Source organism: Meles meles, chromosome X (genome assembly GCF_922984935.1).
Source record: "Meles meles chromosome X, mMelMel3.1 paternal haplotype, whole genome shotgun sequence".
Taxonomy (NCBI): Eukaryota; Metazoa; Chordata; class Mammalia; order Carnivora; family Mustelidae; genus Meles; species Meles meles.
In genome coordinates, this window is record NC_060087.1 from 131,143,544 (window position 1) to 131,156,240 (window position 12,697).

Consider the following 12,697-nt stretch of genomic DNA (forward strand, 5'->3'; position numbering starts at 1 on the left):
TTGGGATTGTGAGTTCGAGTCCCACGCTGGGTGTAGAGACTACTTAAAAAACAAATAAAAATTTTTTTAAAAAGCTCAGACAGTCCCATAAGCAAAGACACGTAGAACAAAACAAGGGATGAGGCCTCCGCGCAGGGCATGGAGTTTATGCTGACAGGTGAGAGAAGACAGTCTTCAAAGAGAGAATGTGCTCCAACATTCCAGGGCAGACACGATTCCTGAACCAAGCAGGTCAATGAGGAGAGCGAGACAGCACTCCCAGTGTCTGAGATGTATCTGATCTACTCCATCCAGACCTAGCTAGAGGAATCCTGTCCCGGCCAGTGAGAGCCCGCAATGAGCCCCAACTGCCAGGAACTGCCATCCTCGGCTGGCCTCCAGGGCAGCTCGCAGCGGGCGGGCGCCAGAGCAGCGCCCTCCAAGCACGACCAGGCACAGGGCTCACCTGCAGCCTGCTCGCCAGGGGGCCAGGGGATGGTCTGCAGGGCCGTGTTTCCAATAAGCCTCCAGCTCATCAGAGCAGCGGGCTCCCAGGGACCAGGACACCACTGATCCATTCCTAACGACTAGAAAGAGTTAAGAGACAAAAAGGAACAGAATGCCTCAGAGTACCGAGGTGGGAAAGCGATTGTTTTTTTTTTTTAAAGCATTCAGTTTTGGTTTTTTTAAAAATTTATTTATTTGACAGACAGAGATTACAAGTAGGCAGAGAGGCAGGCAGAGAGAGAGGAGGAAGCAGGTTCCCCGCTGAGCAGAGAGCCCGATGCGGGGCTCCATCCCAGGACCCTGGAATCATGACCTGAGCTGAAGGCAGAGGCTTAACCCACTGAGCCACCCAGGTGCCCCAGAAAGTGGTTTTTAATAGTAAAAATTTAAAGCCAGGTCACGTATCTGAGAACAGGGCACCAGTTAAACACACAATGGTCCCCTCACATGACAGACTACATGACCATTAAAAACAAGAGCAGTTTGGGCACTGGGGTGGCTCGTTTGGTTGAGCAACTGCGTTCAGCTCAGGTCATGATCCCGGAGTCCTGGGATCAAGTCCCACATCGGGCTCCCAGCTCCATGGGGAGTCTGCTTCTCCCTCTGCCGGCCCCTCTCATGCTCTCTCTCTCTGAATCTGTCTCTCTCTAAAATAAATAAATAATCTTTAAAAGAAAGAAAGAAAGAAACAAGAGCGGTCTGCATGAGTCATGGAAAAATCACCAAGGCACATCATTCCGTGAAGAGGGCAAGTCAAAGCAGAGCAAAAAACACCCCACGGCACTTGTGAAAGAAAAGTTACATGTTACTTAAGACAAGACTGGAAGACTTCGGAAACATCCCAGTATTACGCGTCTCTGGGGATGAGACAAAGCACTCCCTCCTGTGCCCAACATTCCTGCATTATTTGAAGTTTAGGGGCCTTTATTTTACGATGAGCAGGAATAAGTCTGTAATCAGAGCAACAAAAATTACAGTTCTGCTTTTATTTGAACTATTTCCTGCAAGTCCCGTACAGGTTGCGAAGTCATCCAGTCTGGACAAGAACTTTCCATCGCTACGTTGTGCAAAAAGAGAAGTTGCTCAAGGACCACAGCTACCATGGGAGATCTGAGCCCTGGAGTAGGGAGGGGTATGTATTTCTGGAAAATTCCAGAAACGATTCAACAGATCATTTGCAGGGCAACTGGTGAATCCACACTGACCCCTGGGGGGGTCACCATTTCCTTTTCTAAGACGTTGCACGAGACCAGCCTCACATGTGTTTGGATCAGCTACCGGACAGAGACACGGGAGGGTGCGGCAAAGCATCCGGCTACAACAGAGGCAGAAGCTGTGGCTACGGACGCAGGCAGGGCCCAGAAGCTACTCCAGCCACTTGTCGTGTCTGACTCGTCTAAAACGAAATTCAACCCAGTGCTATGTGCTATGTGCTTGTGAAAGGCACAGGTCACAGCAAAGCGGGGAGGCAGCTGGCAGGGCAAAGGACAGTGCTGCGGCAAGAACAGACTCGAAAGACACGCCCAAATTTCACTCCCTTGTAATTTTCGCACGTCCTTCGGGAACAGCACAGTGTCTGAACAAGGAAACTGCCAACCGCTCCGCACCCTGACGGTGACAGGATTACCCGACTTTGCATTTGCCGGGACACTCCTAGGACCCAACGAGCACGCGCTCCCTGGCACGCCCGCTACCCGGCATATCTGCCCCCGAGGCGTCCTTCTGGGAGAGACCAGGAAAGCAGAAGAGGCAGGAGAATGACTTCACAGACACACGTGCAGAAGGCGCACACCTCTGCCCACCACGACCGCCTCGGACTCACAATCTGCCGCCGGCGTCTCCCCGGAGGCAGGGTCCAGGTGGGGCGCCACCGACACAGAGCTCGAAAGGCCGGTCTCGTGGGACTCGGGTTCGGAGCGGGACTACCTGTGCAGACGAGCCTGTAGGTTCACAGAGGGCCGCAGAGATGGGCCGCGCGAACGGAGGCCAGGCTGGGACGGACGGAGCTCCATCTCCCGGACTCCACCACCCCCGAGCCCTCTCTCCCCTCTGAAGCCACACAAGCTAATCACGCTCGCTCGTTCGGGGGGGGGGGGGGGGTACAGCACCCCAGAGGCGGTGCTCCTGCTTGAGAACCCCCTTCCTGTCCTGTCCCCAGAGACCTGTCCAGTGCGATAGGAAACGGGCGAGGACAGGCACTGCACTCAGCCGAGAGGCCGAGAAGCGGTCCAGGATATCCTTCCCAGAATGCAGCCTGAGATCAGAGTCAGAGCCCCCTCCCACGCTAGTTCTACCTTTGCCAGCCGCCTCCCTCCTCTGGAACTCAGGGCCTTGGCTGCCTGCAGCCCTCCAGCATCCCCCTCCAGAAGCTGGCCAGAGCCCCTGGCCAGGATGCCACCAGCGTGAGTGGAAACTACAACGCCTCCCTGGGGTTCCTGTTCTCTCATCCCAGGGCTTTCTCCACCCTGACTTCCTGGCCCTTTCCCTACCTCACAGAAACACATCAAGGAAACTCCCTCTTCTCCAGGTCTTACCGTGTTCCACGATGCAGAGCCTGCAGCAGGCCGCCACCTTTCTGACGCGCCTTCCCTTATGGGCTCTGTGCGCTCCCCCGCAGCCCCCAGTTTCCTTCCGACCTTTCAGGTGAAACAAGCTTGCCGGGCAGTCCACTCCCAACCCACCCCCAAGCCTCTACGGGCTCTCTCGTTTTTAAAGGTGAGAGAGAGAGAGCGCGTGCATGCGCGCACACATGTGCACACCGAGGAGAGACAGAAGGAGAGAGACAGCCTGAAGCAGATCCTGCAATGAGCTCGAAGCCCGATGATCCCACAATCCTGAGATCACAACCTGAGCTGAAACCAAGAGTCGGACATCCAACTAGCGGCCCCACGCAGGTACCCCTCTGTGGGCTCTGCAGACACAGCGAGTTCTTCCTGCTCCCTGGGACTCAGCGGCAGTTGGGACTCAATCCTCAGGGCCTGCCTCCCTTTCAGTCTCAGACCGCAAGATCACACCTCATTCTGGAGCATCCCGAAACCCTCCAACTCCAGGGTCCCTGGCCTCCCAGCCTTCTCACTGCCTGCCTCTCCAGATTAAACAGCTCGCTTGCGGACCCCTTCGGTGATCCCACACACCCCCCAGAAAAGCTCTGCCCTTTGCAGCTCCAGCTCTGCCGCACTCCAGCGTGGACTGAGAGTGATCAAGGTCCCCTGAACAGCTCATCTTTCCTTTGAAAACCTGAAACCCTGGCAGGCCGGCATTCTAATGCCTAGTGAAGAACATCCCAGTGACTGGAAGCAGAAGAGCCCAGCTAGAAAATTCACATGCTACCCTGCCAACCTCTGGAAGCCCTTGGCCTGAGCACGACGCTCACCCCTAGCCAAAAGGCACACTCAATGGCAGCCAGGCTCCCCGGACGAGAACCCCCATGAGCAGAAGCAGCAAAGCGGCCTCCAGACTCAAACAGGCTTTATTATCTCCTCAGTCTCCGCCAACTAGCCAGCCCCTTGCCCTGGATGGAGGCACTCGGTCTTACCAAAAAACCCACGACAGACAGGCTGCTCCCGCAACAGGTCTACACTGTGGACAGACAAGTCCTCGGCCCCTCTGTGCCCCCGCTTCTGCCCACCCTTCTCCGGTCAGGTCCCCCGTGCCCGAAAGGCCCCTATTCGGCTGATCCCTTCAAGCCGGCCCCCAGAGACGCTCTCCCAGAGCACGCCGCCTCACCACTCACTGCAGCCCCCCCAGAGAGCAGGCGGCGCACACGCCTGCCCCCGAAAAGCAGGCGCCCCAGTCACCAGGCTGCCGCTCCCTGCGCCGCCCCTGGAGGCCGGGAGCTGGGTTAGAGGCCTCTGGGCACATCGGGGCCTCGGGTTCAACCGAGTCAGTCAAAAGCACGGGGTGGGGGGGCGCCCTCACTCACAAGGACAGCAGCAAGGAGAAGCCGGCGATGTAGAGGTTCCGCTGGGCGCGGAAAAGCTTCATGTGGAAGTGCTCCACGGCGCCGGGGTTGTTCTGCAGGTTCACCTTCTCGGTCACGTCGTCGTACTTCCGGATCTCGCGCACGGCGTCTGCAGCGGGAGACACGCGGGCGTCAGCCCCGGCGCCGTCCGGGCCAGGCCTGCGGCGTGGGTCGAGCTGACCGCACTTCCCTCAGGTCACCCCTGGTGTCTCCCCGTCTCCACACGCCTTGGGGGGCCCCCCGTCAGGAGCTCTGCCCTAAGACCTGCTCTCCTCTGGCTTTTCTCACATCCCTCCCTCCCCGGCCACGTCTATCCCGACCACAAACTCACTAACCGAGTCTGCGGTGCTGCTGGCGGGGGCCGCAGGGCGCCCGGCGTCCACTGGGCACCCCGGGCCAGGCTGGCGCGGAGGCGGCGTGAGCGGCCCAGCAGTTGAGATGCCTAGGCAGCCTTCTGAAGACAAGCTTTTCCATTTCTAAGCTTCATAATGGCTTTTATTATTTAAACTGCCTGATCGGGACGCCTGGGTGGCTCAGTGGGTTAAGCGTCTGCCATCGGCTCAGGTCATAACCTCAGGGTCCTGGGATTGAGCCCCGCATCGGGCTCTCTGCTCAGCGGGGAGCCTGCATCCCCCTCTCTCTCTGCCTGCCTCTCTTACTTGTGATCTCTCACTCTCTGTCAAATAAATAAAATCTTTAAAAAATAAAAATAAAAAATAAATAAACTGCCTTACTAAGAATAAAGATCATCAAAATGTCCCTACAACCCAGAGCAGTCTACAGATCCAATGCCGCCCTATCAAAATGCCAAGAGCACTTTTCACAGAGCTGAAACAATCCTCCGGTCTGGACCGAACCACAGAAAACCGCAAACAGTCAGAGCAATCTTGAAAAACAAAACAGGAGGGATCATAATTATAGATTTCAAATTATATTACCAAATCATAATAATTAAAACGGTACGGTACTAGCATAAAATCAAGCACCGAGATCAACAGAATAGAACAGAAAACCCAGAAACAAACCCACAATTACACGGCCAGATCATCTTCGACAAAGCAGAAAAGAATATCCGATGGGAAAAGGACGGTCTCTTCAACAAACGGTGTGGGGAAAACTGGACAGCCACACGCACCAGAATGAAACCGGGCCACCTCCTTACACCACACACAAAAATAACTCAAAATGGATGAACGACCTCAACGTGAGACCTGAATCCATCAAAATCCTTGAAGAGAGAGCACAGGCAGTAATCTCTCTGATTTCGGCTGTAGCAACATTTTGCTAGATTTGGGTCCTGAGGCGAGGGCACCAAACTACTAGGAGTGCATCAAAATACAAACGTTCTGCAAGGAGAGAAGCAATCAACAAAGCTAAAAGGCAACCTTCAGAACAGGGAAAAGATTAACAAAAATCAAAGACAAGGCCAAAGAACGGCCTTATTCGGATTATAAAACAAATGCATGCTCATCAAAAATTCAAATATAGGGACGGCCTGGGTGGCTCAGCTGGTTAAGCTGCTGCCTTTGGCTCAGGTCATGATCCCAGAGTCCTGGGATCCAGCCCCGCATCGGGCTCTCTGCCTCTCTGCCTACTTGTGATCGCTCTGTCAAATCAATAAATAAAAATCTTTAAAAAAAAATTCAAATATACTAGAAACATCTAAAGAGGAAGACTCCTACGACATGAGCACCTCCAGCAAGCGCAGGACACTCGGTCGTCTTACCTAAGGCGGCCACTTGGAGCTCTATTACCCCATTTTCTCCGTAATACGCACCCTAAGCTGAAACCGCCCTAATTACAGGTTTACTGTCCATCCTCCCTGAATCAGACCACAAACTACGAGAGCAGAAATCTCTTCTGCCACGTCCCGGGCGCAGCAGAGCTCCGGGCGCATGGGCTGTGCACATAAGTGCCTCGCGAGCAGCCTCTGCCCCCGAGAGGCGCCAGTAAGGCACAGCTCTCCAGTTTACACGTTTCCATCTGTCCGTCTACAGTGTGCGAATGCAACCATCTACTGCTTTCCGCACCCCCCTTACCCGAGACATCTTTTTACGTCAGTACATAAAGATCTACCTAGAAAAGTCTCTTAAGAGATCCTGATGAGCGAGGAGCAAGGTGCCACTACATGGACGTTGTCTGGTTAATTCTCAAGTTTGAGACTGCTTGGTTTTTAAGCTGACCTCACATCATAAAGAAACCTGCCTCCCGTTCCCGGCATCCTCGTGTTAATCTGTGTCATGAAGCAAGCATCTCCACCACTCTTAGAAGTCTAAACCAGGCCAACAGGCCTACTTGTTAGGAACGAAGTATTCCGGCCCCCCAAGCCCAAGATCCCTATACTGATAACCTAACCCCCAGTGGAGTGGTTATTATGAGGTGGGGCCTTTGGGAGGGTTAGGTCATGAAAGCAAGGCCCTCATGAACGGGGTCTGTATCCTTATAAAAGTGACCCCGCAGAGCTCTCTCATCCCTTTCGCTATGTGAAGACCAAGCAAGAAGACTTTATGAACAATGAACAGGGCCCTCGCCAAACACCAAATCTGCCAGCACCTTCATCTTGGACTTCCAGCCTCCAGAAATGTGAAAAATGAATGTCTGTTGTTAAAGCAGCGCAGTATAAGACCTAAAATGTAAAACGTTCATGCCCCTGGACGCATCAATTTCACCTCTATGAACTTATCCTACATAAAATATTTGCATAAATGTACAATGATACCACTACGCCTATAAAGAAAACGGAATTACAGCAAAACCATGTGTTACGATATTACACCTTTTTTTAAAGATTTTATTTATCGGGGGGGGCACACATGTATGCATGCGCACGAGTGGGGAGAGGGGCGGAAAAAAGGGAGAAGCAGACGCCCCGCTGAACTCGGAGCCCAATGGGGGCTCAAACCCAAGACCCGGAGATCATGACCGGAGCTGAAGGAGCCACCCAGGTGCCCCAGGATACCACCCAATGTTTAAAAAGGATGGACTTCTGTAAATGGAAAACATATAATCCAAAACGGTGTGTACTATACTCTGAATCCAATCCCAAACAGTACGTAGTATTTTAGTAAAAATGTCAGCATAGAAAAGTGCCCGTGGACATGTACAACAAAGTATCAAGGGCGCTTTTATCAAGGACATGGGATTTGGGGGGGACGTTAACTTTCTGGGCTAAATTTCTGAATTTTTAAGAACGTTTTATTTTTGTGATTAAAAAAACAAACAAACAAACAAACAAACACACCATGTCTGGAGCGCCTGGGAAGTGCAGTCAGTTAAGCGCCTAGCTCTTAAGTTTCAGCTCAGGTCATGATCTCAGGGTTGTAAGATCGAGCCCCACACAGGGCTCCAAGCTCAGTGCAGTCGGCTTTAGACTCTCTCTTCCTCTCCCTCTCCCCTCCCCCCTCCACCAAGCTCAATGCTTGCTCTCACTAAAGTAAACAATTCTATAAAAAATAAAATAAAAACACGTTTTTTTACACACTCACACCTGCATCCAGGAACCCCACCACCCTAAGGACCATCTTGGCCAATGGCGGGGGGCACACCGGGGACTGGGGGCGTTAGGCCGCACTAGCCCAAGTCACACAACGCAGTGCTGCCCTCTGTATCTCCCACCTCTGGACCAGGACCCAGACCTTGGATGCTCAAGCCCACCCTCCCAGCACCCCTTCAGACCTGCCCCCGACTCCTCCCAGCGAAGGCTGGGCGCAAGCCAGGGCTGCAGCTCTAGCTACGCCCACCACGTTTTACCTGGATCTCCTGCTGGCTCCCATTTATGTCTATAGAAGTCTCGACAGACCTCTCCACATTATGCTTCTTACTGTCACGGTAGGAAGCAGCCAATCATCAAAGCTGCTGTCTCTCTAGAACTTCCAGAGCTTCCTGACCTCAAAAAAGAAGAATGGCACCTTTGCCAACTCCTGGGTTCTGCAGAAGACCTCCCTGGCCCATCGGCTATGCTAGGCAATGGGGAGCTCGTGGGGGCTGTACAGAGGGGCAAGGTCCTGAGGCAGCACCCCGGCACAGCCCCTCCCCACCCCAATTTGTGCCTCTACCCTACACCCAAAAACAAAAGCACAAATACTCTATTCCAAAACTCTAAAGCTTAGTTTTTTAACGCTCGAAGGATGACACATACATTCCCTACCCGCTCCTCGCTCAGGGACCGCTCAGAGAAGGAACCCTGATTGGAAGCAGCTGCTTCCTAGGGCCCTGCCAAGTAGTTCAAGAACAGCACAGCACGCGTATGTGAGCAGCTGGTACCCACCCTACACAGCTGGGAAAGGGCAGGCTGCTCCTGGCCTGGTCAGAGAAGTCCTGCTTGAACATATCCCATCAGGTGCCAAGACATGCGGAAGGAAAAAAGCCTCATGCTGCAGCTAGCGGATGGTGCCTCGCACATTCCCAACTACAGCCCCCTGGCCCCCCGCGCACTGGCACATCTTGGCCAGAGACTCGGGCAGAAAGGAGCGCTCCGCACTCCGCACCTAAGCAGGCATCGACACCTCAGAGACAGGACCACAGCCTGCAGCGGAACCAGCCACTACTCTGGAGTCCACGCTGAGGGACGCACTGACCACTTAGCACGGCATGTGCTCAACAGCCACACGAAAGCCACGTTGCTTCCCCCGGTCTCCAATCACAGCACCACCACATCACAAAATGCTTGCCTTCCATCTTAGTGCCACGAGAGCCCAGGCACAAATCTCTGAGCATGCCCTGCGACCAACTTATCTTTCAAGCCTGGCTGGTGTGCACCTCAACCTAGTGTTTATAGAACTTCACAGCCAGAAGGACCCAGAAAGACCTGGAGCCTGACCCAATCCAGAGAGATCGGGGATACGCTGCCAGGCCTCTCGGTCCCCCTATGCTACGGGACACAGCAGCTTCCTACCCAGCCCCGCTCCCTGATCATCTGGTTGCTCGGTCCCTTATGCACAGACTGCCCACGTGACTGAAGAGCAGCGCTGCTTCAACCGAGATCAACATGGACCCATCTTCTCTTGGTTTCAGTTCTGGAATGACGTGAGGAGCCAGCCCAGGAAAGGGAAGTGGTCATCCCAGGGTGCATAAAGGCTGCTGGTCAAAATAAAAGCCTGGGCCAGCAGCCAGCAGTACTCTGTTCGGGGATGAGGGAGACTCTTCCCAAGAAGACAGAGACACTGAAGGGGTCTGTCTCTGAGAAGTCCAACTCATAAGTTACACGCGGAACACGGCACAGGGCTTTGCAGCAGAGGCCATGCTGTGGCCAAGGGTCTGGGGCATGTAGCTGACCTCAGCCACGGTTCACTCACCGATGACCAGCAGCACCAGGATGACGATGAGGACTACAAAGAAGGTGTTGCCGTAAGTCACTATCAACTCCACCAGGCGGGACTTGAAAATCTTCTGCCACCTGTGAAGAAAACAAAAAGGCTGAAGAAACAAATATCCACTCCGGACCCGGGGCCCCGAGAACAGGAAGCCGGTCTTGCACTCCTCTGCAACGGCTGAGGATCTAGAACAGACTCAGGTGCAAGTGCCCGCGGTTCTCCGACTTACGACATCGGTTCAGAAGTGCGGAAACAAAAGGCTTGTCCGTGCGCAGAAATGCCTAAAACACACCCACACACACCCACACTCTTCAAAACGCTAATAGTTTCTGGGGAGGGAAACAAAAATGTTCCTTCATATTACCATTCAAGGACAATTACCACACAGCGCACTACAGCTTCAGGGGCAGGGAGACGGAAAACTTTCCATTGCATTCCTCTACATAACGTTCAAAATGCTTGCCAATACACATTATTTCTTCAAACGGTTTCTCCACATGACGCATGTGGGTTCATCTAGATCCCCACCGTCCTGGATTATGATGAAGCAGAACCAAGGCTCTCCCTCATGTCCTTCCATAAATACTTCAGGACGTAACTCTGTCAGTGAAGAGCCTTTGGAAATTGGCTAATGCCATCAAAATGCTATCACCAGACCTCAAGAAAATGAAAAAGAATCCCTCATTATCAGAGCCAGAGTCCCAAAGTCCAACTGTTGCAATTTTTTTAAACACCTGTTTTGTCTTAATCGGAACCGTCAGGAGTTCTGACTGTGCATTTAGTTGATAAGTAGCCTCAATCTCTCCTCGCCCTCTCCTGTCTTCTTGCCGAATCTACTTTTTGCAGAAACCAGGTTTTGTCCTACAAAGCTGCCCAGATTGCAGCTCCAAAAGAGCCCCTTCCTCTACATTTCCTCTAAACTGTGTAAGGCATGAAGAGGTTCAGATCTGGCTTTTGGCAAGAGTACTTCTTAGACAATTACATGGACGTCCAATTTTATCATATCAGACATCTGTATTTTTATTTTAAAAGTTTTTAAAACCATTGACAAACGTTCAGCCTTGTTTATAATTTCCTAATTAAGATCAGAATGTGTCCACGTTTTATGTGTAATTAAAAGTTAATTTCCAATTAACTTTGAACAGATCCTCTGTTCGTTGAAAGGAGTATGGCTTCACCACTCACAGGCTGAGTAATGCCCACGCGGCTGCTATGCAATGCCAGTGGGACTGGCTGGGAGGCCGGAGGTCAGCAGTTCAGCTACAACACGACCCCATGGTACAAGCCTTCCAGACGCCATACTGCCACCCCCGAACCCTAGGGCGGAGGGCAGCATTCCCAGAAACATAACTAGAGATAATAAGTCTTCTCCCTCTTGGAGCATTCTGCAGGCCAGAAGGCAGCACGCACAGGAAAGGAATGCAAAAAGATATGACAAAGCAAAACTGCGTGGAAGGTTGGCAATAATAAACACAACCCCTGCCACCTCTACCCCAGGCAGGTTCTGCCAGTTTCCACCTGGCCCCAATTCCAGAGTCTTACCAACCCTGCCTGCAGAAGCTACGGGGCTCGGCAACAGTCACCGCTCTGCTTGCCTGCTTGCTCCCCAGGCCATACCTTTTGGGAGAAATGAAGGGAATGCAGAGAAGCAGCACAGCAAAGACCTCTGCATAGAGGAAGGTGGCAACTGCAGTCCACTGCAGACTCATGATGTTGCTAGAAGGTCTCCAACAGTGAGATGCGAGCTTGTTTCCTGACACGACACCAAAGGGGCAGAAGCTGTTGTGAGAGCTGGGCAGCCGCTTTTTACCCTCCACCCCAGCACTCCACTCCAGTCTTTTCGAGCCACTGGCTGAAACTGGGCTTGACCCAGCAGGGAGACGGGGCCAACCGCGCTCAAAGGCCTGACAAAGCCCCATCTACCAGCACGGAGTTACTCGCTGCCCTCCGGAACGGGCATTAAGGGCCACCTTTCCGGCGAATTCCTTTCCGGATGGAGTTCAGCAAACTCCTCAGGCCTGCTCAACTGGGAAAGCGTTAAGAAAGATTGTAAAGACGGGAGAAAATTCTCAACACCCATCGGGCCCACTCCCTTCCCAGTCAGCCCCGCGGCGGCAGTGTTTCGGTAACGCACTTTCTCCGAGAGCCGCGGCGCCCCCACACCCCCCGTCCCGGGGAAACCAGGAGGCCCTTCCAGCCCGAGCCTTTCCCACGGAGCCGAGAGAAAACCTGCAGCCTCCCTCCGGGGCGAGAGCGGGGACTAAAAAAAGCCTTCCGACGCCGCCGCATCGGCCTTCGATGCGGTGGGAGAACTCGGGGTACCTCAGAAGGCCCACAAGAGCGACTCCTACCGGGAGGGAGTCAGGGCCAAGAGCAAATGCGGGTCTCGAGTAAGCACCTCATGGCCCCATCCAGAGAAAGTTCTAGAAAAAGCGGTCTTTCCAGAAGCCAGAAGAGCCCCTCCCGACAGCCCGGGTCCGCCACAGCCGCCCAACCGGCTCGAGTCCCCCAGCGCTCCACCCGCGCGGCCCTACTACACGGTCCCAGGCCGCCACGCCCTCCCCGAAGCCCCACCCCGGCGGCCCCTCCCGAGGGGCTTCGCCACCGCCCTTCGCCGGCCCTCACGCCCCCGGAGCCCAACTGCAGTCACCACCCCGACTCCCCTCAGCCCAGCCCTGCCCCCGTACTCCCGGCTCGGCCCTCGGTCCCGCGCCCCGGGCCCTCTCCGCACTACGCGCCGCTGCCCCCGTCAAAGGCCCGGACGACCTGGGTGGCCGCAGAGCCCAGGCCGGCGCAGGAGCACGCTCACCGAGCTTCCCACAGCCAACGCACACGCCCCGCTACCGCCGCCACCGCCACCAAACGCTCCCACCGCAGCCCTGGCCCCGCCCCTTCCCCCCACGGCCGGAAACCGGAAGCACTTGCCGCGCCCCCGCCC

General features: G+C 54.1%; 1 protein-coding gene across 4 annotated transcripts in view; it reads right to left on the minus strand.

The window, feature by feature from the left end:
• The window catches only part of BCAP31 (B cell receptor associated protein 31), a 28,390-nt gene extending 15,699 nt beyond the window's left edge, over window positions 1-12,691 (minus strand). The window contains exons 1-4 of one of the 4 annotated variants that reach the window (XM_045995488.1): window positions 12,569-12,691; window positions 11,377-11,512; window positions 9,742-9,842; window positions 4,409-4,556 (exon numbers count right to left, since the gene is read on the minus strand). In XM_045995488.1, the coding sequence (XP_045851444.1) occupies window positions 4,409-4,556; window positions 9,742-9,842; window positions 11,377-11,468 (341 nt within the window). In that variant the 5' untranslated portion in view covers window positions 11,469-11,512; window positions 12,569-12,691. Of the gene's footprint in view, window positions 1-4,408; window positions 4,557-9,741; window positions 9,843-11,376; window positions 11,513-12,110; window positions 12,133-12,157; window positions 12,265-12,446 lie in introns of those variants that run through there. The other 3 variants (XM_045995489.1, XM_045995491.1, XM_045995490.1) reach the window with 3 other exon arrangements.
• Window positions 12,692-12,697: the final 6 nt, after the last annotated feature.